Source organism: Megalobrama amblycephala, linkage group LG22, assembly GCF_018812025.1.
Source record: "Megalobrama amblycephala isolate DHTTF-2021 linkage group LG22, ASM1881202v1, whole genome shotgun sequence".
NCBI lineage: Eukaryota > Metazoa > Chordata > Actinopteri > Cypriniformes > Xenocyprididae > Megalobrama > Megalobrama amblycephala.
Window position 1 is genome coordinate 3,065,730 of NC_063065.1, and position 25,331 is coordinate 3,091,060.

General features: G+C 39.1%; 4 gene segments (V, D, J or C); 1 reads left to right on the top strand and 3 right to left on the bottom strand.

Annotated features, from left to right (window-relative positions):
• The first annotated feature begins 883 nt into the window (after window positions 1-883).
• Window positions 884-1,452, top strand: LOC125258575. The segment is given in 2 exon segments: window positions 884-896; window positions 998-1,452. Coding segments are annotated over 2 exon segments (330 nt in total).
• Window positions 1,453-1,907: 455 nt separating this feature from the next.
• Window positions 1,908-2,733, bottom strand: LOC125257833. The segment is given in 2 exon segments: window positions 1,908-2,391; window positions 2,500-2,733. Coding segments are annotated over 2 exon segments (444 nt in total).
• A 3,068-nt stretch (window positions 2,734-5,801) lies between these two features.
• Window positions 5,802-6,249, bottom strand: LOC125258576. The segment is given in 2 exon segments: window positions 5,802-6,118; window positions 6,201-6,249. Coding segments are annotated over 2 exon segments (366 nt in total).
• A 2,365-nt stretch (window positions 6,250-8,614) lies between these two features.
• LOC125257880 lies at window positions 8,615-9,107 on the bottom strand. The segment is given in 2 exon segments: window positions 8,615-8,940; window positions 9,044-9,107. Coding segments are annotated over 2 exon segments (378 nt in total).
• Between the last annotated feature and the right edge of the window lie 16,224 nt (window positions 9,108-25,331).

Sequence of the window (25,331 nt, forward strand, 5' to 3'; positions counted from 1 at the left end):
TGTGGTGCACTTTCGGTGGAGGAACTAAACTGACCATCAGTAAGTCTCTAAAATTCTCTAAAAATGTTAATATTTAATTGTTTTGTTTTTAGATTATTCAAACAAGCATTTTGCAACAATGTTTTAAAAATTATAAAATTGTTTGAAAAAAAGTAACTACAATATTTCCTAGTAAATTTAATAGTTTCATAGTTTCTTTAAATTTGTCTGCTGTTTCACAATTACATGTTTATATTCAGTGATATTTCATGATATTTATCTTTTTTCATTGCAAGGCATATTTTGTTACTTTTATATACTTATTTCTTTTTACAAGAGTAATTTCAGATATTATAATAACTAACATTGTTTGTTTTTTAATATATTGATTGCAATATTTTCTGACATTTTCAATTATTTCTTAAAATACATAATTGTGTCCATAATTTTTGGTAAATTTAATAATTCAGAAATTTTGTAATGCGTGAAACAAAAGTTTGATGATACGGACAAAATAATTCTAATTAATAATCTAACATCATCATCAGACAAAGAGAAAGATTTGAAAAATTCATAATTTTATCTTACATTTGCTGATAATTATGATTGTGAGTGTCTTAAGTTAATAATGAAATTATCATTTAAATTTGTTTTCTACATATAAATCATCAGTTTGTGGACAATGTTTTTAAAATCAGTTTGAGATTAAACTGAACCTTATTCAGAAAAGATGAAATGACTGTAATATTTGCTGTATATCATGTCTGCTTCAGAGAACTGATTTATATTTATTCATATATCTTATACTTCATATATTTAGTAGCAGTGAATATTTTATTTGAACTGAGAATATTGAAATTTAAATGCAGGATCATTACTATGTGGTTTATGAAAGAAAGCAGTGATGTGGAATTTCTGTAAAGATGAAATGATTGTGATTTTTCCTCCATTACTGTGTGTGACATCTGACTAATTGATGATCTAAAGACGTTGGTGTTGTTTGTGTGTGTTTGTGCAGCTGGTCCCGCAGTGAAGCCCTCCGTGTCTCTGCTGCCGCCCTCTTCTCTGCAGATCTCTGGAGACTCAGCCGCACTGCTCTGCCTGCTCAGCTCTTACTCTCCACAGGGGGCGACGGTGAGCTGGACGCTGGACGGGTCAGAGGTCACCGAGGGGGTTCAGACCAGCGCAGAGAGCGAGCGGGACGGACGCTACAGCCGCAGCAGCGTCCTGAGCCTCAGCAAAGCACGCTGGGAAGGCGCGGATCGCTTCGTCTGCAGAGTAAGACATGACGGAGCTGATCACGAGGCCTCGTTCCTCAAGAGCTCCCAGTGCTGATGTTTCTCCGGTCCAGACGAGCCGTATCTGAGCATCCGGCAGGATTCGCAGCAGTCACGTGATTTACAGCTCAATACTGAAGCAGTCTTTCAATGTGCTGCCATTGCTGTTCATTCAATAAAGCTTCTGAACGCGTTACATTTGTGTCCGACTGCATCATTGATCAGTGTGTCGTTCATTCAAAGTCCTGCACTAAAGTTTCAGCTGCTTTTGATTGATTGTAATAGTTGAGAACAGCTGCATTTAGCAGGAAATGTCAAATGAAGCTCTTGGGGTTTGAACATGGTCACTGGAGACGGAGCTGCTCTATTCTGAGAGGATCACAATCACTAAACCTGCCAATGCAAATGTGATTTTCACCTCAAACTCACAGTTTCACTCTTTGATTGGTTCAACGCTCTCAACTGGAACACTTTCACTTCTGCTCATGAAGTTTCAGTTGTAGTTTTATAAGGCAAGTTTATCAGGGGATTGAACACTGGAACTGAGATAAATTATTTTTTTTGTTTGATTTGATATCAGGTTGTCTCTGATTCTGAGCATATTTGAATCAAACCTGTCTGTCACAGGACAGATCACGGTGATTTCAGTCATAAGTCAGTTTTGAGCACATGTGTAGTTCCTGTGTTTGTCCTCTGTGTGTCAGTAGTGTGTGAAAGTGTGTGAGCAGCTGCAGTATCAGTTCAGTCACTGTGACTCTGACTGACGGAGGTTTTTGTACGACTCTTTATCACTGTGTGAACACATCTTTACTGTTGATCCAGTGGTAACTCTGACAGTAATAATGTCCAGCATCTTCAGTCTGGACTCCACTGATGGTCAGAGTGAAATCACTGTTAGATCCACTGCCACTGAATCTAGATGGAGTTCCTGAATGGAGTTTGATTGTATAATAAATCAGGAGTTTAGGAGCTTCTCCAGGTTTCTGTAAGTACCAGCTAAGAAGAGGTTTTCCTTTCCCATCTCCATAACAGCAGTATGGATCACTGCTAGTTTTACAGGTCACAGTGACTGATTGTCCAGTTTGAGAGAGCAGCTCTGAGGGAGTTTGAGTCACTGTCACCTGACCAACAGATTCTGACAAGAGAGAAAGATTAGAAATCACAAACACTTTTACAACCATATATCTTCACAACACATAAAAATAACAAGTAAATAATGTATGTAATCTTTACTGACACAAACCTCGACATAATACTGCCAGCGTCCAGATCAATATGGTGCTGAAAGTCATTTTTGTTGGTTGTAGGTTCAGTTCTAGTGAAAAACAGTTGTTGATCATGTTTGATGTTTGACAGAGTTATAAACACATGCAGAGCACTGAAGCGTGTGTCGCTCATGTAAAACACTCTCTCTATGCAAACGCTTCAGCAGTGACAGGTTTAAGATGGTTTAATGTGGTTTCATTGAGATTTCACAAAACATTTCACATGTTAATATAATCCTTTATTGATGAAGCAACATCAGATGAACAGGAGCGCTGTTTAATCCCAATATCAGACCAACATCACGATTACAAGTGTGATATTGCTTTTATATTATTGAACATTTATAGATTCTACATTTCAAAATGCAAAAAATTAGGCAGCCTAAAACTAACTCTGAGCCTTGGTTGAATGACACGGCTCGTGCTGTCAGACGCGAGTGCCGTAGAGCTGAGCGCAAATGGAAAAAGGACAGACTGCATGTATCACTTCAAATGCTAAGGGACTGCTGGCGTCATTATCAGACAATTATGAAAGATGCTAAAAGACAGTATTTATCTGGAATTATTCTGTCAAACTGTAACAAGCCTCATGTTTTGTTTAAGACTATTGATTCTGTTCTTAATGCTCCGCAAACTGTCTGTATTGATGCATTTTTTATTGATAAGGTCACTACCACTAGAGCTCTTATTTCACCTTCTGCTTATGACCCCTCAATCCCTGTCCTCTGTTCTGCTGTTTTTGACAGGTTTGAGCCTGTGACCTTGTCTGTGTTTCAGGAGACTGTTGATCATTTGAAGCCCTCAGGTTCTCCACATGATACTGTTCCTCCTCGGCTTTTTTAAAGAGGTCTTTCCTACTGTAGGGCCATATGTTCTTGCAGTTGTTAATAGCAGTCTGTCTTCAGGTGTGGCTCCTAAAAATTTTAAACATGCAGTAGTGCAACCTCTGATTAAAAAACCTGGTCTGGATCCTGTAGATCTTGCAAACTACCTTTTCTTTCAAAAATCCTTGAAAAGATAGTCTGCAGTCAATTAATGGCCTTTTTTGAAAGCCCATAATAATGTTCCAGTTCGGTTTTAAAACTTTGCACAGCACAGAATCTGCTCTTTTAAAAGTGTTTAATGATATATTTTTAGCTACTGACTCTGGTGATTGTGTTATTCTTGTGCTTCTTGATTTAACTGCTGAACCATGAAATCCTGATCTCACGTTTGGAGCAGTGGGTGGGCATCAAGCATTAGCACTTGAATGGTTTAGGTCCTACCTGGATGGTCAGACTTTCTGTGTCAGTTGTGGTGACTCTGAGTCCTCCTCTGCTCCTCTCTCTTGTGGGGTCCCACAGGGCTCAGTTTTAGGCCCACTGCTCTTCTCTTTATATTTGCTCCCACTAGGTTCAATAATCAGGAAGCATGGCATGTCTTTCCACTTTTACGCAGATGATTTATGTGCCTCTTAAAGAGAACGACACTGTCGGACCGTTACTCGAGTGTCTTGCTGATATACAGGCCTGGATGTCTCTTACTTTTTTAAGTTTTAATGTAAAAAAGACAGAGGTGATGGTTTTTGGTGGCACCGTTGGGACCCCTTCTGTTGATTTGGGGGCCTTGGCCCAGTACAACAAGCAAACAATCACTAACCTAGGGGTTAAAATCGACGCTGACCTCAAGCTTGACAGTCAGATCAGGGCAGTCGTTAAATCAAGCTTTTTTCAATTGAGGCAGCTGGCCAAAGTAAAGCCATTTCTTTCGAGGCAACACTTTGAGACAGTAATCCACGCCTTTGTTACCACTCGGCTGGATTACTGTAACGCACTGTATGTGGGGGTTAGTGGGTCTTCTGTTGCTCGTCTGCAGATGGTTCAAAACGCTGCAGCACGTCTGTTAACAGGAACGCACAAATACGAGCACGTTTCCCCTATTTTAGCCTCACTTCACTGGCTGCCCATACATTTTAGGATCCATTTTAAAATTCTCTTATTTGTTTTTAAATCTCTAAAGGGTCTTGCTCCACCCTACGTTTCTGAGCTGGTACACCCTTATACACCCACCCGTTCTCTCAGGTCAGCTGATCAGCTGCTCCTGAATGTGCCCAAAACAAACGGATGCTCATAGGGGACCATGCCTTTGCTGTAGCAGCTCCTAAACTGTGGAATGATCTGCCTCTGCCCGTTAGACGGGCCTCTTCATTGTCTTCTTTTAAGTCACTTCTTAAAACCCACCTTTTCTCTTTGGCCTTTGACACCTGATTTTGACATTTGTTTCTTAATTTGTTTTTGTTTTTATGTCTTGTATGAGTTGAGTATTTTATGTTTTATATATTTTTCTGTACAGCACTTTGGTCAACTTCGGTTGTTTTTAAGTGCTTTATAAATAAAGTTTGATTTGATTTGAGTTTGAAAAACACTTTTCTACATGTTTTTCTGCTCAATATTTATTTTGAGTGTTTCTGGAGTCACAGGATCATCAAACTCCTCTGAGGACGATGAACATCTGCTCTATTCTGAGAGAAACACAATCACTCCACCTGATGATGAAATATGAGTTTAACTTGCTCAGATTCACTGTTTGACTTCAGTAAATGACACTGTTGAGGCAGTTTGTGGAATAAATCAGGAGTTCAGGAGCTTCTCCAGGTTTCTGTAAGCACCAGCTGAAGAAGTTTCTCCTGTTCCAGTTTCTCTCCATTGGATCAGAGGTTTGTTCATATTCATCAGTTACACTGAGGTTTATCAGCTCATGTTATCATCAGATACCAGTTTGTATCTTCTCATAGTTTTGAGAACAAGTTTTCAATAAAAATTCAGTTAAAAGCACAAATTAATATTCTTATCTTGCTCTTTCTCATCGGAGGCTGTGATTGGTGCAGAGGAGGGAGAGGCGTGTCTGAACTGAACTGTTGATCAGGACTACAATTAAAACAGCAGCTGATATAAAACTCTTACTGTCTGCAGTATATAGTATGAATACAGTGTATAGTGAACAAATGACATGTTAGGATGAGATACTCAAATCAAATAACCATGGAGAATTATGAAAATTAACATCTATTATTAATAAAAGGCAGCAACTGAAATCAGTCAGATCTCAAACGTGTGACTGATCTATAAGAGCACAAAATCTCTTTCTGACCTCTATAATTATTAAGAGTGGCAGATTAATTTAGATGATTTTATTTCAGATGTTTGTGTGACGATGTTGTTTCAGATCCTCCTTTGAGCAGCTGCAGTATCAGTTCAGTCACTGTGACTCTGACTGACGGAGGTTTTTGTACGACTCTTTATCACTGTGTGAACACACCACCACTGTGATAACTCTGACAGTAATAATGTCCAGCATCTTCAGTCTGGACTCCACTGATGGTCAGAGTGAAATCACTGTTAGATCCACTGCCACTGAATCTAGATGGAGTTCCTGACTGGAGGCGGTTTACATAATAAATGAGGAGTTTAGGAGCTTCTCCAGGTTTCTGTAAGTACCAGGCTAAATAATAACCACCATACACTCTACTGCTGGTTTTACAGTTGATGTTCACAGTTTGTCCTGGTTGAGCTGCTGTCATTGAGGGACTCTGAGTGACGGTGATCTGTCCTCTACACTCTGAAACAAGAAGAAAATCAACTCAAAACTTTGACAATATACTTGAAGAAATGAATTGATATCAAACTTGTGCTCCACAAACCTTGAGCAAACGCTGCGAGAGTCCAGATGAAGATGATGATGAAGGTCATGTTGATGAAGATTGTTGTGTGTGTCAGTGATGAAGTGTTAAACTCACAGCACTATAAACACTCTCAGAGCACTGAAGCATCTGATCAATATGCAAATGAACTCATTCTGTATTTAAATGAGGCTCTAAATGAAGGTTCAGGAGGAGCTCGTTCATCTCATCCTGTCAATCACAACATCAAATATGTATCATGTAATCATCAATATACTGTGAACTTTAAAATGTAGCATAAAATTTAGAACAATTCAAACCTCGTGTGAAAAAACAGTGAAAATGAACTGTAGATGAAACTTATCATCATCTAATCAAAACCACATGAGCAAAAGTGCTTTAGTGATCATCAGCTCGACTGTAATTGTAAGACAAACTCTTGGTCTTTAGACAGCTTTAATGCACATGAACATCCTCTAGCATAATAGGATTAACTTGTAGCTTGAATTGTTATTGGGATCTTTTACAGCTCAGAAACTTCAATCCAGAAACACTTTGAATCGTGTAGTAGACGGTACAGCAATGGCCATGTGTCTTTTCAAATAAAATATGAGTCTTTAAGTATCTCTTTATGGAAGTATTATTCTATGTACTATATTAAAATAGACAGATAATATTGTCTCTTTCCTTCAATCGGACGGCAATACATTCAGTCACATCTGTCAACAACAAATATGTTTTCAATAGTATAGTATAAAATGAATATTAATATGAAAATGAATGATCTGTAAGTATTTTGGCAATAATTAATTATATTGGGCTTTATTAAACTTTATGAAACTATAATGAATTTAGGCCTATATGCATTTTTTATACTACAAGTCAATCTATTGAACCATTTACAGACTTTCATAAAGAGATCTGAAAGGATTTGTTGTCCTGTGGCTCCCTCTGGTGGACAGCATTAGTATTATGACCTTCATCTCTGAATCCCATTCATATAAATGACTGATTTAAAAAAAGTTTCTGAAACTCGGCATGTTTACTCAGAAAGTCTTGTTGTCCATGTGTATGAAGTTCTGTGAATTTTGGATTCAAACATTCAAACTGATGGAAACTGATAGAAAAGTAGATTTCTTCTCCTGTGGTTCCCTCTAATGGACAACATTAGTACAACATGTTGTAGTTCGTCTGCCATTCAACTTTTTTTTTTCGATCTCCTAAACCACATACTAATGACAAAAGTTATCAAAAGGATTTTAATTAGTCAAAGCGTTTAGAAGATAGTTCATTTAGCCATGGCTCAATACACTTATAAAACTATATCTTCTCAACAATCTGATGAATCCAAATTCTGTTGATCACTTGTTTGATGTCTTCAGGTATCTAGATGATACAGAGATAAATTTGGGGTTAAATAGACAAATGGTCTCGGATGAACCCTTCAGTGTTTGGATCTCTGATAATCTCTGACTGACGGAGGTTTTTGACTCTTTATCACTGAACCAGGATAGAGGTTGATGATCCCAACTCTGATAGACGTCAGGACTGCTTTTACAGGACATGGTGAATGTGTTTCCTAGATGAACAGATTTCACTGCAGGCGTCTGAGTCGCTTCACCAACTGATTTATTATTATTGATAATGTTTCCTGAGGTGCACTTATAATGTTAATATGATTTTTACATCAAATAATTGTCATAATTTAGAAATAAATGGCTATTTCCACTCTGATTTTAGCGCTCTGATTATTTACATGTGAAACCTTCTCGAATACTATCACTACATTTTTACTATTACAGCTGTCTAAATGAACGAATGGTGAAAAGTGTTGATTATTGCCTTATATTTAGATCTGTTCATCACAGGGAAGGTTGCAGTGATGAGAAACTGAGCAGATGACAGACAGTCTGTTGATGGTGTGAATGCAGTGATCTCGTCATTACAACTAAATTTCTGCACTCCAGAAATGCTTTCACCATAACTAACAATGCAAACACGATGTAAATCCAGTCAGAGATTGATTGTGTAGTGTAAGAGCGTCACTGATTATAACAGGAGTTTTGGGAAGTGTCCAGATAAACTCTCGCTGTGTGATCGACAGCTTCAGTTCCTCAGATCTTTACTGTATAACTAAGATTAGGAAGAAAAAATAATAAAAGTACATGATCAAAAATATCAATGACTTTAAAATATTGAGTGAGTGGAAATGAGGATAAATAAACCATAAATGATCTAAAAAATTATGAAAACATCAAAAAGAATTTCTGTTTATCTGAAGAAATACTGATGAAGCTCAACAAAGCTGATATTAAGATCATATTTGTGTTTCTGCTGTTGAGTGTGTGTGAAAGTGTGTGAAAGTGTGTGAGCAGCTGCAGTATCAGTTCAGTCACTGTGACTCTGACTGACGGAGGTTTTTGTACGACTCTTTATCACTGTGTGAACACATTACTACTGTGATAACTCTGACAGTAATAATGTCCAGCATCTTCAGTCTGGACTCCACTGATGGTCAGAGTGAAATCACTGTTAGATCCACTGCCACTGAATCTAGATGGAGTTCCTGACTGGAGGGTGCTTGCTAAATATATCAGGAGTTTAGGAGCTTCTCCAGGTTTCTGTAAGTACCAGGCTAAAGGCTGATTACCCCAACCCTGGTAAACTTCAGTACTGGTTTTACAGGATACAGTAACTGAGTCTCCTGGACGAACAGATTTCACTGCAGGCGTCTGAGTGGCTGTCACTTCACCAGCTGATTCTACATCATGAAAAATGAATAAACATTCAGAATTCAGTATTTACTGAAAGACAATATTTCAAGCACTGAAGATTAGAGTATGTTTAACTTCAGATTTCCTCACCTGTGAAACAGTAGCTAGTGAACATCCAGATGAAGATGGTGATGAAGCTCATGGTTGCTGTTGGTTCAGATTCTCATTGTTCAAACTCACAGAGCTTTAAAACCTCCTGAAGCTTGTGCTGCGATGCAAATAATCTCTATGTAAATCTGGGAAATGGTTTAGACAGATGAGGCACATAAAACTAACAGTGTTTAGGATCTTTTCTCATGTTATGAGTCAGAAACATCGATTCAATTGTCTGAAGATTCAGGCTTTCTGATGATTCAAATGACAGAGTTGCATTACTAAGAGAAACAAGTATGTCACTGTGAACTTCATTAGAGGGCAAAGGTCACTCCAGAGGTCACAGGTCATCAGAATCTATTAAAATCTAACAATGCATTGAGAACTGCATGATAGCTTTTCTGAGCTAGTAGTTATGATAATGTTATCCTATGAATAATATATTCATTATTAACTTGATAAACTTGGAGGGGGGGTGAAGTCACTACTTGAAAAACTTCAAGAACATATAATAGGATTTTTCTTTGTTTTTTTGTTTGTTTTTTTTTAATTTGCTAACATTCATTGTTTTTTAATATATTGATTGCAATATTTTCTGACATTTTCAATTATTTCTTATAATACATAATTGTGTCCATAATTCTTTGGTAAATTGAAATATTAAAAGTGTGATAGAGTCAGACACTCTGAAGGGGATAATACTGGTCTGGCAGTTTCCTTTGACAGGGCTCCGGTCAGAGAGAAGGGCACGGAGAAATTATTCCAGCAAACTTTAATATTGTAGTTTGGGTACAAGCATTGATGTACAAAGAGGTATATATGTGGGGTGTGTGTATGTGTGTGGTCTATAAAAGAAACAAAGAATGAAATAATATTAATCACAATGTACAAAGTATAAAAATATGTACAAAGGTATACAGTAATATCCAATGTAATAATAAACATTGAAATATAATAATTTGGTCAAATAACCTGAAAGGAGTCATAAACAACTAATATACAGGCATACGAAAGGTTAATGAGGCAAAGTAGGAATACTAAATGGATTTGGTGGTCTTCGCTTCCCTCTAGTGGAAGTGAGCGCAACTGCACCCCATTCGCCCAGCACCTGAGGGGCGCATGGCCAGGAAGTGTCGAATTACACTCTAGGTGCGTCTGACAGCGACACAGAGGCTAAACACGATTTAGCAGTAGGACTAAAGGGCATAAGAACTGAAATATAGCACTCGAGAATACAGCTTAAGGCTGAAATAATGTAAAGGAAACAATCTCCAGTCTAACAAGGATTATAACATGGTCAGGGATACCTATTAACTAAAGAAATACACACGGAAGTATCAAACCATGCGTATAATATACGTTACATGAAAACAGGTGAGAGTATACAACATCTAAACAAATCCGATGGCAATATCTGCATCTTAGTGCAGGATGAAACTTACTTTCGATTAGGTTACGCACACGCGAGCTACCATCCCACAGAATGCGGAGTCGGGAATGAGGATGTGATGCGCTCGGAAAGGAAATGACATCACTACAGCTTCAAATAAAATGACAGGAAATAAAAGACTTTCCGACAAAAAGTTTGATGATATGGACAAAATAATTCTAATTTTGTAGGCGTCATCATCAGACAAGGAGAAAGATTTGAAAAATTCATAATTTGAACTTACATTTGCTGATAATTATGATTATGATTAACATTAATAATGATCATTTAAATTTGTTTTCTACATATAAATCATCGGTTTGTTTGTGGACAATGTTTTTAAAATCAGTTTGAGATTAAACTGAACCTTATTTAGAAAAGATGAAATGACTGTAATATTTGCTGTATCATGTCTGCTTCAGAGAACTGATTTATATCTATTCATATATCTTATACTTCATATATTTAGTAGCAGTGAATATTTTATTTTAACTGAGAATATTGATATTTAAATGCAGGATCATTACTATGTGGTTTATGAAAGAAAGCAGTGATGTGGAATTTCTGTCAGTTTTGAGCACATGTGTAGTTCCTGTGTTTGTCCTCTGTGTGTCAGTAGTGTGTGAAAGTGTGTGAAAGTGTGTGAGCAGCTGCAGTATCAGTTCAGTCACTGTGACTCTGACTGACGGAGGTTTTTGTACGACTCTTTATCACTGTGTGAACACATATTCACTGTTGATGTAGTTGTAGTAGAAACTCTGACAGTAATAATGTCCAGCATCTTCAGTCTGGACTCCACTGATGGTCAAAGTGAAATCACTGTTAGATCTACTGCCACTGAATCTAGATGGAGTTCCTGACTGGAGGGTGTTTGTTTCATAAATCAGGAGTTTAGGAGCTTCTCCAGGTTTCTGTAAGTACCAGCTAAGAGTGGCTGGATCACTGTTAAATTTACAGGTCACAGTGACTGATTGTCCAGTTTGAGAGAGCAGCTCTGAGGGAGTTTGAGTCACTGTCACCTGACCAACAGATTCTGACAAGAGAGAAAGATTAGAAATCACAAACACTTTTACAACCATATATCTTCACAACACATAAAAATAACAAGTAAATAATGTCTGTAATCTTGACTGACACAAACCTCGACATAATACTGCCAGCGTCCAGATCAATATGGTGCTGAAAGTCATTTTTGTTGGTTGTAGGTTCAGTTCTAGTGAAAAACAGTTGTTGATCATGTTTGATGTTTGACAGAGTTATAAACACATGCAGAGCACTGAAGCGTGTGTCGCTCATGTAAAACACTCTCTCTATGCAAACGCTTCAGCAGTGACAGGTTTAAGATGGTTTAATGTGGTTTCATTGAGACTTCAGAAACATGTTAATAATCCAGAGCTTTAATTGTGAATTTGCTGCTGTACAACAGTTCAATACACAAGAAGCTTAAAATTTAGACACAATATTAACAGTTACTTGGTCTGTTTTTGTACGGCCAACTGAAATATTTGCAAAAAAACCACAGAGTGACTCACAATAGTTCCTGAATGAAATAGTGTTTTGAATGAATCATTTGAGTGAATGAATCAATTATTCACTCATGAAGACTGTCCCTTGTTTCCAAAGACATAATAGGTGCTTCTCAATACTAAAAATTGATGCTTCCTCATTTCCTCACTCCTCCATCCTCCAGCCCGTGACCCGGAAACCGATCAAACACCTCAAGGAGGCGAGGAATAAGGAGCGAGGAACCTTCCTGGGGAGTCATGAGTGAAGATACACAGGTGTATCCTTCCCTCGCATCCTGAGGGGGTGGAGCTAAGACGCGAGGAAAAGAAGTGAGAGGAGGAAATGAGGATGCAAAAATAATAAATGAGAAGAACCCTATGGCTGTGTCCCAATTCAGAGGCTGCATCCTTCAAAGGCCACATTCAGAGGTCAGTTGCGTCTCTGCTGTGCGACGAAGGCTCCTTCAAATGCGTCCTTCATTTCCTGTGAAATGAAATATACAAAGATGCTCTGCGTCTGAAATCGAATACTTCCCTATATAGTAGGTGAAAAACAGTACACCAACATGTTATGTCCGAATACATAGTATTTGAAAAACTCTAGGCAAAAAGTCCCTGGATGACCTACTACTTCCAGCGAGATTCTGCGGTGTGCATTCGATGGACACTTTACTATCCCATGAGGCCACGGGAGAGGATTTATGAATGGAGGTGAAGTGACGCAACTGACGCTGGTAGGTCACATGATAATGACAACATGGTGAATGTAGTACTTCTGGATTAAATTAATACTACACATATAAAACATACTTTTTGAATGATCGCAAAATAAGTTTAAATTCAAATGTAGTGTAAGGCCCGCCCAATCGGCCCGATGGCGGTTTTCCACCGGGCGGGGAAGGTTTCTTGCGCATTCGGTCTTTTCAGTGTGGCAAAGTAGTTTAATTCCAAGTAAACTTTTATCTGACTCCATTTTATTATGACCTCGAATTTAGTCTAGAATGTCAATTGATTATTGGTCATTTGTATAACAATTTAGCTATACATTTAATTACTCTATTTAACTCTTTACTCTTTTTTGTACTCGTTCATTCGGATTCCTATAACGCTTTGAGTCTCGCACCGGCCGGGCATACGATCTCATACGCACAATCTCGTCAGTCTTGGTCATTAGACAGAGGCGATGACTAATATTCTAGAGGCCGTACCCACTTTGCTCATTCTAGAATACGTTTATTTAATCCCCATAGATCTGAACACACCGAATTAAGGTAAGATTACTTTAACTAGGGGCCATGACCATTACCATAAAATCAGGCTGACCAATTTAGCTTCCTCTAGTGGTAACTTTACATAATCACGCAGTGGTTTACCCACAGACACTTACAATAATCTCACCATAACCAGAGGTTGAGGCCCATGCTGTTTAGATTGATCTAGCAACACTCTGTTGCTCTAAAAGGAAAAAACCCATTATTAGCATACACAGTCTAAGTATACTTAACTAATGCCAATGTGCTAGTCGGAGCTCTAAAATATCAGCTGGTGTGCCCCACTGCTCCACCTAAACTGTACTTTAGTCTGTTACTAACCTGAGCGTAGATTAGTGGGGTTATGGACTTAACGTAATCTACTGGAGTCAATAATTTCAGAGTAAGTCAGAATAAAGTCAAATGTAACAATTTATTAGTCAGGTAAATGTATCATGCCAATTACATAATCATCTCAAAGATGATCAATACAAACATCAAATGCTCAGAAACAGAGTAAAAAATGAACACCTGACATTAGAAAAATGTTAGAAAAACATTGCAATGGGCTCATCTGCACAGGATCGAGCCCTGAGCCTCCTGCAACATCTCTTTAAATACTCAGACCAAGACAGAAACTTCTTTCAAATGGAAACATGAGTTTACAATGGTAATTTGTAGAGTTATGCATAAATAAATGCATAAATATGAATGCATGCATACATAAACAAATAAAGTAATTATTCCAGAGGCTTAGATATGTATCCTTCTTATTTTTCAGTGCAGATATAGACTGTTTTCTGTGAATGTACAAGATTTCAGATTCATTAGTGAAATAACGAGAAGAATAATAAACTGCAGTAAACAGTGAAACTATTCACACTACAGACCAGTGTGTTTATAATGAAGACAATACATTAAAATAATACGTCAGTTTGCAATATCAAGCAGCACAATGAGCTGTTTTATACATCTAAAAATAAGTGAAAGCGGATCATACCGGAAGACACACACTGAATTTAAAAATGATGTTAAACATCCCACATAGCAACATTGTGTCGGCCCAGAACCGGCCCACATCTGGTACATGTGGCATGATGATCTGGCCCACATGCTGCAATGAATTACAGCCCTTGTGTGGGCCGTTTCTGTTTGCCAGATCTGAGCCACAAGCAGGCCACAGCAATGTCACATGTCAGCCAAGAGCAAAGAAATAAACCTAAACTGGACCTTATCTGAGCCACAAATTCTGTGTATATTAAGTATATAGTGATCTCAGCCTTAATAAGCCTGTTAACAAGCAGAATCATTGAAGGAAAAAAGAGAACAGAAAAAGAGACGAGCAGAAACAGAAGAACTACAATTGACTTCAGCCACAGCCTTAGATGAAATCAACTGAAGATGAAAGACATTAAATCTCTCAAGATCTCAACAGAGGATGATTAAACAACTCTACAAACAGCATTAACAGATTCACTTATTACTTGCCAGATTGACTTTATTTCTGTTAGACATCAACAAAGGTTGTTATTGAGAATTAACAGAGGTTTAACTGTTTCATTTGAAGTCACCATAATGGTGAATAGTTGTTCCATTAGTTGGGCTCTTAACTCTTATATAATACATTTGTCTTTTCTGATCGCTGTGACAGTGTGTTTGTTGTTACAGTAGCAAAGGTAGGTAAAGCAAAATGTCATCAGGTGATGATAGCTGTCTGTTGGTTGTTTTGTATGGCGGGCCGGAAGGTCCAAAAATATGGCTACCGACTTGTCGCGGGAATTCACTATTCAATTGCCAGTAGCCACTGAATTTACCACTGATAGGCCGGCGGTGCATCATTTTGTATACACACTCTCCTCACGCAGCCGGCGACTCACTTTCCTCACACAGCTGACCACTGACTCTCCTCAGCTGGCGACTCACTTTCCTCACGCAGCCGGCGACTCACTTTCCGCAGCCGGCGACTCACTTTCCTCACGCAGCAATTGACTCTCCTCACGTTTCTTTTCAAATACTGTGATGGTGCAATAATAACTAACTACATCTAGTAAAGTTTATCATTTTTTGTGTTGTAATTGTAATTTATTCTAAAGCAATATTCCCATCAGTGTTCTGTAAACTGTTGTTAAGATGTAAACTGTTAATCATCAGATTTGTATATGCTCCCTTAAAGGGATAGGTCAATCAAAAATAAAAATTGTCATCCTTGCCTTACCTTCTAGTTGTTCCGAACCTGTATTAGTTTCTTTCTTCTGTTGAAATAAAAATACATTTTGAATGTCAGTAAACAGACAGCTGACTGTAGCGTCAACGATCTTCAAAATATCCTTTTTAGTTCAACAGAAGAAAGAAACTCATATAGGTTTGGAACAACTGTGTAAGTCAATGATGACAGAATTATCATTTAGGTTTAACTATCCCTTGAAATTGATTGTCGTGGCATTTTTTTTTTTTTTTCTTTTTTTTTTTTTACCTTTATAAAAAAGGTAATTTCCCCTAACCTTGGCTATCAATCTCATGTTAATTAGGGCTCACTGTAGCTTTTACCATTATTTTTAGATACAAGATACATTTTTGATTTGCAGTTGTCACGCTTAAACACTGGTTCTGCAGATTTTTTGACATTTCACAATTGCATTGTTTTTGTAACACATTAGTTTAATGTATCTTTAGTTAAAGTTATATATTTTATCAACATTTGAACTTTGCAAAAAGGGAAATGTCACTTTTTCAGAATATTGTATATTAAAGATAATTTGTAAAATCCACAAAAGCTTTTTAGATCTTTATTGTAAAATTGTTAAACAGTGTTATTCATGCTTGTTTTGCACATTCATATTCAATTTTATACATGCATCTAAATGCCACTTCTGATGCAGATTTCCTCTGCCGTGGAAAAAATAATGGTAAAAGCCCTACAGTGAGTTATTCTAATTAGCCTAACATGAAATTGATAGCCAAGGTTAGGGAAAAATTACCTTTTTTATAAAGGTAAAAAAAAAAAAAAAAAAATGAAATGACAATCAATAACAAGGGATAGTTAAACCTATAACTCTGTCATCATTGACTTAACTCTAGTTGTTCCAAACCTATATGAGTTTCTTTCTTCTGTTGAACTAAAAAGGATAATATTTTGAAGAATGTCAGTAACCAGACAGTTGATGGTAACCAGTGACTTAGTATTATTTTTCCTACTATGAAAGTCACTCGCTACAGTCAGCTGTCTGTTTACTGACATTCAAAATATATTTTTAGTTGAACAGAAGAAAGAAACTCATACAGGTTCGGAACAACTAGACTAGACTTTTATTTTTGATTGACCTATCCCTTTAAGGGAGCGTATACAAATCTGATGATTTACAGTTTACATCTTAACAGTAGCCTAACAGTTTACAGAACACTGATGGGAATATTGCTTCAGAATAAATTACAATTACAACACAAAAAATGATCAACTTTTATTTGTAAAAAATGAATACTTTAATTCATCATACATTAAAGTGATGAAAAGTGAGTGAAGACATTTGAAATGTTACAAAATATTTATTGCACCATCACAGTATTTGAAAAGAAATGTGAGGAGAGTCAATTGGCTGTGGAAAGCGAGTCACCGGCTGCGGAAAGTGAGTCGACGGCTGCGTGAGGAAAGTGAGTCGCCGGCTCCGGATAGTGAGTCGCCAGCTGAGGAAAGTGAGTCGTTCACTGCGTGAGGAAAATGAGTCGTTCGCTGGGTGAGGAAAGTGAGTCGCCAGCTGAGGAGAGTCAGTGGTCAGCTGTGTGAGGAAAGTGAGTCGCCAGCTGAGGAGAGTCAGTGGTCAGCTGTGTGAGGAAAGTGAGTCGCCGGCTGCGTGAGGAGAGTGTGTATACAGATGCACCGCCGGCCTATCAGTGGTAAATTCATTGGCTACTGGCAATTGTATAGTGAATTCCCGCGACAAGTCGGTAGCCATATTTTTGGACCTTCCGGCCCGCCATAGTTTTGTAGTCATCATGAAATGGCCTGATATCTTTTGAATCTAACAATTGTGTTGCTGTTAATACATTTACATTATAACCCCATGTTACTACAGAATGAACTATTGCACCAATCAGAAGATTTTAACAGACATGAGCACTGAAAAGTAGTCTATGATGAAAGACACAGACATCAAGAATCAGCATATGAATCTCAACTATGGTGACAATCAAAAGTGCCATGCTGCAATGCATGCTGGGTGTTTTGTAGTATGCTGGTACCCAGCATGCATCCCACTTTTAATTGTCACCACTGTTGAGATTCATATGCTGATTCTTGATGTCTGTGTGTCATCATGAACTAACTTTTAGTGCTCATGTCTGTTAAAATCTTCTGATTGGTGCAATAATTCATTCTGTAGTAACACAGGGTTATAATGTAAATGTATTAATAGCACAGCACAATTATTAGACTCAAATGACATCAGGCCATTTCATGATGACAAAACAATCAACCGATAACCATCACCACATGATGTCATTTTACTTCAGCTGTCTTTGCTACTGCAAATGTGTTTAACAAACACACTGTCACAGCAGCCAGAGAAAACAAATGTATAATAAGAGTTAAGAGCCCAACTAATGGAACAACTATTCACCATTATGGTGACTTCAAATGAAACAGAGTTAAACCTCTGTTAATTCTCAATAACAGCTTTTGTAGATGTCTAACATAAAGTCAATCTGGTTAGTAATAAGTGAATCTGGTAATGCCGTTTGTAGAGTTGTTTAATCATCTGTTGAGATCTTGAGAGATTCAATGTCTTCTTTCATCTTCAGTTGATTTCATCTAAGGCTGTGGCTGAAGTCAATTGTAGTTCTTGTGTTTCTGCTCGTCTCTTTTTCTGTTCTCTTCTTTCCTTAAGTAAATTCTGCTTGTTAACAGGCTTATTAATGCTGAGATCACTCTATACTTAATATACACAGATTTTGTGGCTCAGATAAGGTCCAGTTCTGGTTTATTTCTTTGCTCTTGGCTGACATGTGGCATTGCTGTGGCCTGCTTGTGGCTCAGATCTGGCAAACAGAAACGGCCCACACAAGGGCCGTAATTCATTGCAGCATGTGGGCCAGATCATCATGCCACATGTGCCAGATGTGGGCCGGTTCTGGGCCGACACAATGTTGCTATGTGGGATAAGGTGGTGTCATAGAGGCCCATTCGACCGCTCCGGACACATCGACACAACGGTCAACATGACGCTGTTCATCACTCACTCTTACAAATCAATGACTTTCATCAAAAATATCACAGCATTGTGCAGCATATAAACCACTGAGCTTTAAACTCCAGACAGACAGAGGAAAACCTTTCAGAGGTGAGGATGTGCTGGTTTGTGTTTTTGTATAACTCAATATGTAAAATCACATTAATGATCAACTAAATGCTGTGAAAATAGCAGCTAATGTCTATTGCATATATAGATATTCATATGTGAATGAGGTTATGAAGGGAATGAGGCAGTAGAGGGCGATACTGATTATTCCTTAAATATCTGCCACACATCTTCCTCTTGGAGCTCGTGGACATGCTGGAAATCACTAGAATGAGAGTTGAGGTCTGGACTGTGTTCTGATAGAGGACTGTGTGTGTTCATCAAGTGGAAGTTGATTTGATTGTTTTGCTGCTTGAGGTTTCTGCAACTATTTATGAGTGTTTGATGTTTTTATACTTGTGATTTATGTCAGTATTGTTGTTCTTTTGTATAATAACCACACCTTGATCCACATGTTGATCCATATCTCAAATAAAAGCAACTAATGGAACTTTGTGTTTTATAATCGATGCCCCACAGTGATTTTACTATTTAACTAGTTCTCATGAAACTTTATTACAGAGGTTGCAGATGCAGTCAGGAGTTCACTTGCTCTCCAGTGTTCACGGACCAGATCTGACTGATCCAATATGGTGGACGACTCACATGTAGATCTCAATCATGTCACTGATCTATAAGAGCACAAAATCTCAAGGCAGATTGTCACGAAGATACTCCGTGACCATGTGCGGACTATGGGGCACGTTCCCTCATTTCACATGTACATGCACACTTTTTACATTTACACTGACCGGGGATTTTGGGAAGAGATATGTTGGGGGCAAAATATCTGAAGTTGTGTAAATATATAGTTATTTGTGGTGGATGTATGTTGTCTGTATTATGGTATCTTCCATAGGTGGGGCCAGGATGTTAAGATGGCCACCGGAAAGGTTCAGTGAGGGGTCCCACACAGCAAAAGGACTCCGTATCGGATCCACCACTGAGGTATCGCGCAGAGGTGGAAAGTCCAGGGCTCAGAAAGTGAAAGTCCAGGGCTCAGAAAGTAAAAGTCCTGACATATTTTTTTTTCCACCCACTGAAGCAGTGTTAAAGTTAATGAGATAGTTAAGTGATTAATTGAGTGATGATTGAGCATTATTGAAGACACCTGATGATAACAAGCAGAATCACCAAAGGAGAAAATCACAATTTTTAAGACACCATCACAGAGGTCAGGGTTTGTTTTAGTTGGGCTCTTGACCCTTGCCTTTTTAACATTAGAATTTACTTGGGCAGTTTTAACTGCGTTAAAACTAACCAGACAAGCAAAGTTAAAACATGGTCAGGTGATGTTGGTTATGTTTTCACATAATCATTATTTGATCTGAATCACTGAACTCATCTAGAGCCCAATCTCTGAGTTAGATTTACATTATTGATTACAGCAGCACTGTGATTCTACAGCAGAAGATCCAGTTTTTTTTTTTTTTTTTTCAAAATAATTCAAAGGTTTCATCAAAAGTTCTTAGGAAAAAAAGCCCTCATTTAGACACACAGAGATCAAGAATCATCCTGTGAATCTCAACAGTGGTGGCCATCATAAAGCATGTTGCAGTGCATTCTGGGTGCCACCAATCAAAACTCATCCACGGCTCCCATCATGCATTGCTGCAAGAATAAATTATGAGCTTAATTGTTTTAGTAATTTTCTTTATTCTCACTATTTTGTTTTTTGCTGTTTTTATGGGACTTTTCAGTAGCTTGTTTTCTAATGTTCAGAGTTGATCTGTTGATCAGAATATGTTGCTTGTCACCGTCGTTGAGATTCACAGGCTGATTCTTGATGTCTGTGTGTGCCTTAAAGAAATTTTCTTTTGTTTTATTCAGAACAACTTTTGTGAAACCCTTTGGATAATACTGATAAAGCTGATTTTGTGCTGTAATCAATAATGTAAATCTAACTCAGAGATTTGGCTCTAAATGAGTTCAGTGATTCAGATCAAATAATGATTATGTGAAAACATAACCAACGTTACCTGACCAGCTTTTCTCTTTGCTTGTCTGGTTGTTATAATTCAATTAAAACTGCCCAAACAAATTCTAATATTAAAAAGTGAAGGGTCAAAAGCCCAACTAAAGCAAACCATGACCACTGTGATGGTGTCTTAAAAATTGTGATTTTCTCCTTTGGTGATTCTGCTTGTTATCATCAGGTGTCTTCAATAATGCTCAATCATCACTCAATTAATCACTTATTTATCTCATTAATGCTTCAGTGGGTGGAAAAAAATATGGCAGGACTTTTACTTTCTGAGCCCTGGACTTTCCACCTCTGCCGCGAACGGACCCGTATCGGAGTCCACTTGCTCGCAGTGACGGATCCGCAATGAAGGCGGATCACGGACCCGCCTTGGCTTCGCGCTGCATCCGCTCCGCATCCGCGATTAAAACCTTACCTCCGCGGCGGGTCCGTTTGGGACCCGCAAATTGATACAACCGTTACAGTAAAGGCGCGTGCGCGTCCGCGGATCTGACATGGGTCCGCTCAGGATCCGCTGATTGACAGTAGAATTTATGGTGCCGCCCGGATGCGGATCTGATCCTCTGGGCGGCGTCAAAACGGATGTGACAGTCACGCGGGTTTGGCGACTTGAATGCGGATCCGCCACGGAGTCCCTTGCTGTGTGGGGTGTGGTAAATTGGCGTGAGCGTGGTCGGAGTACCGCCACTTTTTATACTGTTTGGTGTCCTTTGTTTGTATAATTTATTATTTATTTTTGGGTAACACTGCTTTTTTTTTTTTCTTTTTGCATCTTGGGATTTATTTTTTTTGTGAAATAAATTTTTTGGGCGTCAAATGGAAATTCTGTTGTCTTCGTCACCTTAACCGCAAGGTTCATCCACGACATATGGTGTCAGAAGTGAAGGCGGAAAGAGCAGCGTACCGGAACGACGTGTTGTGCTGCATTAAATGAGGTACACAGCAGTTTCGCCGCAAGTGTGGAAATTAATGGGTGACTGGAATGCCACCAAAGACAAGGGCGCAACAATTTACATTGATGGCATCCGACGACGGACAGAAAGCAACAGGTAACGCCATGGACAGAAATGTATTACAATCAAGTGAAACCTCCGCGGCAGGGGGAGATGCGTCCCTCGCGGCGCTGGCGAATATGTTTCAAACCTTCCTTCAGTATCAGAAAGAGAGGGATGAACGGCAGGATAAAGAGTTGTCGCGACGAGAGCAGCAATTTAAAGTCCTCACACACCAAGTTACACAGCTACAAATGGACGTTGAACATACCAGACACGGGGCGTCAGCAAAAGACCGGTTAACTGCGTCAGCGCCGACTTTGGGAGCACAATTGCCAAAACTTCAAGAGGATGATGACATTGAGAGTTATCTTACCACATTTGAAAGACTGGCACAAGTTTATGGTTGGCCAAAGGACGATTGGGCTGTCCATTTAATTCCGTTGCTCACGGGAAAAGCAAGAACTGCGTTCGTTTCTATGCCTCCTGCTTCGATAATGGATTACGACAGTCTTAAACAGGTAATACTCAAGAAATATGAAATTAGCGCAGAGACTTATAGACTGAGATTTCGTGCGTTAGATACACCAGCTGATGAAACGCCTGTGGAGTTGTATGTTCGACTCAAGGATTTGTTTTCCAAATGGGTGCGATTTGATACTACAACTAAAGCGGACATGATGGAAACGTTGGTGTTAGAACAATATATGCGTGTGTTGTATCCTGAAATACGCACCTGGGTTAAAGAGAGAAATCCTGTGACTGCATCGGAGGCAGCAAGCTTTGTGGAGGCTTACATCGCGGCAAGGAAAGGATCCTCTGGATTACTACGATATGCTGGCAGCCTGCCGTCTTATAAAGGTAAGTCTGGGGGGTTGAGGGGTAGTGCGCACTTGCAGTCGCAAGCCCAAATGTTAAAGCCCGCCCAACCTAAGTTTATACCAATGGTAGCAGCACAGCAGTCAGTATCTACAGATGATATTGTGTGTTACAATTGTACAAAACCAGGTCATATAAGCTCTCAGTGTCCCCTTAGGAAGCCTAAATCCGCTGGATTGTGTTATTTACCTACCCCTGTAATGACCGCAAGAACAACTAAAGACCCGATTGTTTCAGTACTATTAAATGGCAGGTCAGTGGAAGCTTTAGTAGACACGGGTTGTGCTCAAACATTGGTGCAAAAGCAGTATGTGCCGAGAGAGTTGTGGGAAGAGAACACTGTCTCTGTATGTTGTGTACATGGTGATAAATCGGATTTACCTGTTGCTGAAGTGTACATTGAAGTTAATGGGCAACCATATCTAATGAAAGTTGGTGTTGCCACTACATTGCCGTATCCAGTTATTTTAGGTACGGATATGCCCATTTTAGCTGACTTGGTGCAAGAAACGGTCTGGGCTGGTGTTGTAACGAGAGCACAAGCAAATAGTATGGCTGATTTGTCACAATCCCAAAATTTTGCGCAACAGACCCTTCATGACATGCCATTTTTTAATGAGGAAATAACAGCTGACACAAAGTTAGATGTTGAGGGGAGATTGCAGAAACATAGACAGTGGGTAGAGGATGTTATGTGTACGTCAGAACTGTCTAATGTGAGCCTGGAAGAGCCAGATATTGTTGATGCAGATGTTGACATATCCAACGAGCTAGCAGAGTTGCAAAGGAATGATGAGACGTTAGCTGATTGCCGGGATAGAGCAGATAAAGAAACTGCTATGGATGTGTTGAAAAATGACATGTTTTTAATGAAAGGACACCTTTTGTATAGACAGTCAAAAGAAGACGGTATGCAGTTGGTGATACCAAGGCAATACCGCAAACAGATTTTAGAGCTTGGGCATTCAGTGCCATGGTCTGGACACTTGGGTTTTATGAAGTCACTGATGAGAATTGCTAAGAGATTTTATTGGCCTGGCATGTATATTGATGTAAAAGATTTCTGTAGGACATGTCCAGAGTGTCAGATTACCGCTGGCAAATCACCTTCTATGGCACCATTGGTTCCTATCCCTGCAGTTAGCAGGAGAATTGGAGTAGATGTTGTTGGTCCACTGCAAAAGAGTCAAAAGGGTAATAGGTTTATCCTAGTCATTTGTGATTATGCTACTAGATACCCAGAAGCATATCCATTAAGAGAGGTTACAGCGAAGCAAGTGGCAGATGAGAGAAAAATTGCAGCAAGCAGTTTCCACGGCCCGTGACAACTTACAGCAAGCCCAAAGAAAACAAAAAGTGTGGTATGACAAGAAAGCCAGAGCAAGGATGTTCCAGCCGGGTGACCAAGTACTTCTACTCCTGCCAACATCAGAGAATAAGTTATTGGCAAAATGGCAAGGCCCATTTAAGGTGAGAAGGAAAGTTGGTTCAGTTAATTATGAAATTGAAATGCCTTCCAGACAGCAACCACTGCAGATGTTCCATGTAAACATGCTGAAGAAATGGCATGAGAAAGTCTCACAGTCAGAACTGGCCATAGCTGCCAAACAACAGTTTTTAGTGAGAGCTGTACATACGGAGTAGGAGTTGGTGGAGCAGTACTTGCCTGTTCATCAGGATGAGGGCTGTCTGGATTTGCAGCATCTCACAGAGGAGCAGAGGGAACAACTGCTGGAGAGCATCCCTCACCAACTGTTTCTTAACTCACCTGGTAAGACAGACCTTGTTCATCACAGTATCTACTTGAAGGATAATAAGCCGATCCACCAACACCCATACAGGGTACCACAAAAACTGTTGCCTTTGTTGAAAGAGGAGATTGAGGCAATGCAAAAACTTGGAGTTATAGAACCCTCCAGTAGTGAATGGAACAACCCCATCGTATTAGTTCCTAAAAAGGATGGAACAATAAGGTTTTGCTTGGACTTTAGGAAATTGAATGCAGTGAGCAAATTTGATCCTTATCCAATGCCCAGAGTGGATGAGCTTATAGAAAGACTGAGTAGTGCACAGTTTCTCACCACTTTGGATTTGTGCAAAGGCTACTGGCAGGTTCCTTTAAGTCCAGAAAGCAGAGAACTGACTGCTTTTAAAACTCCAGTAGGCCACTACCATTTCCGGGTCTTACCGTTTGGGCTTCACGGGGCACCGTCAACATTCCAAAGGTTGATGGATCAGATTCTGAGGGGCACGCAGGACTTTGCGGCCGCGTATCTGGATGATATAATTATCTTCAGCGAGACCTGGGAAAAGCATGTGCGGCATGTGAAAGAGATACTGTCTAGAATCAAAGCAGCAGGACTGACGATACGACCAGATAAATGTAACATTGCTAAAGCTGAGACTACATACCTGGGACATGTCCTTGGTCATGGGGTCATACGACCGCAAGTTGGGAAGATCGAGGCTGTTAAACATGCAGAACGGCCAACCACAAAAAAACAGGTACGATCCTTCCTGGGATTAGTGGGGTGGTATAGACGTTTCATCCCACACTTTTCTTCAAGGGCAAAGGCTCTCACTGACCTTACAAAAAAAAACAAATCCAATAAAATTGTATGGACTAAGGACATTGATAGTGCTTTTATGGACTTGAAAAATTCTTTGTGTGCTGAACCTGTTTTGCAGAGTCCGAAATTTGACCAACTATTTACAGTACAAACTGATGCTTCGGAGTATGGACTGGGTGCAGTGCTTTTACAGTCACAGCGTGGGCAGTTATGCCCTGTTGCCTACATCAGCAGGAAGCTCCTGCCAAGGGAAACGAGGTACTCTGTTGTTGAAAAAGAGTGTCTGGCTGTAAAGTGGGCACTGGATTCTTTTAAGTACTACCTGTTGGGTAGGAAATTCACTCTA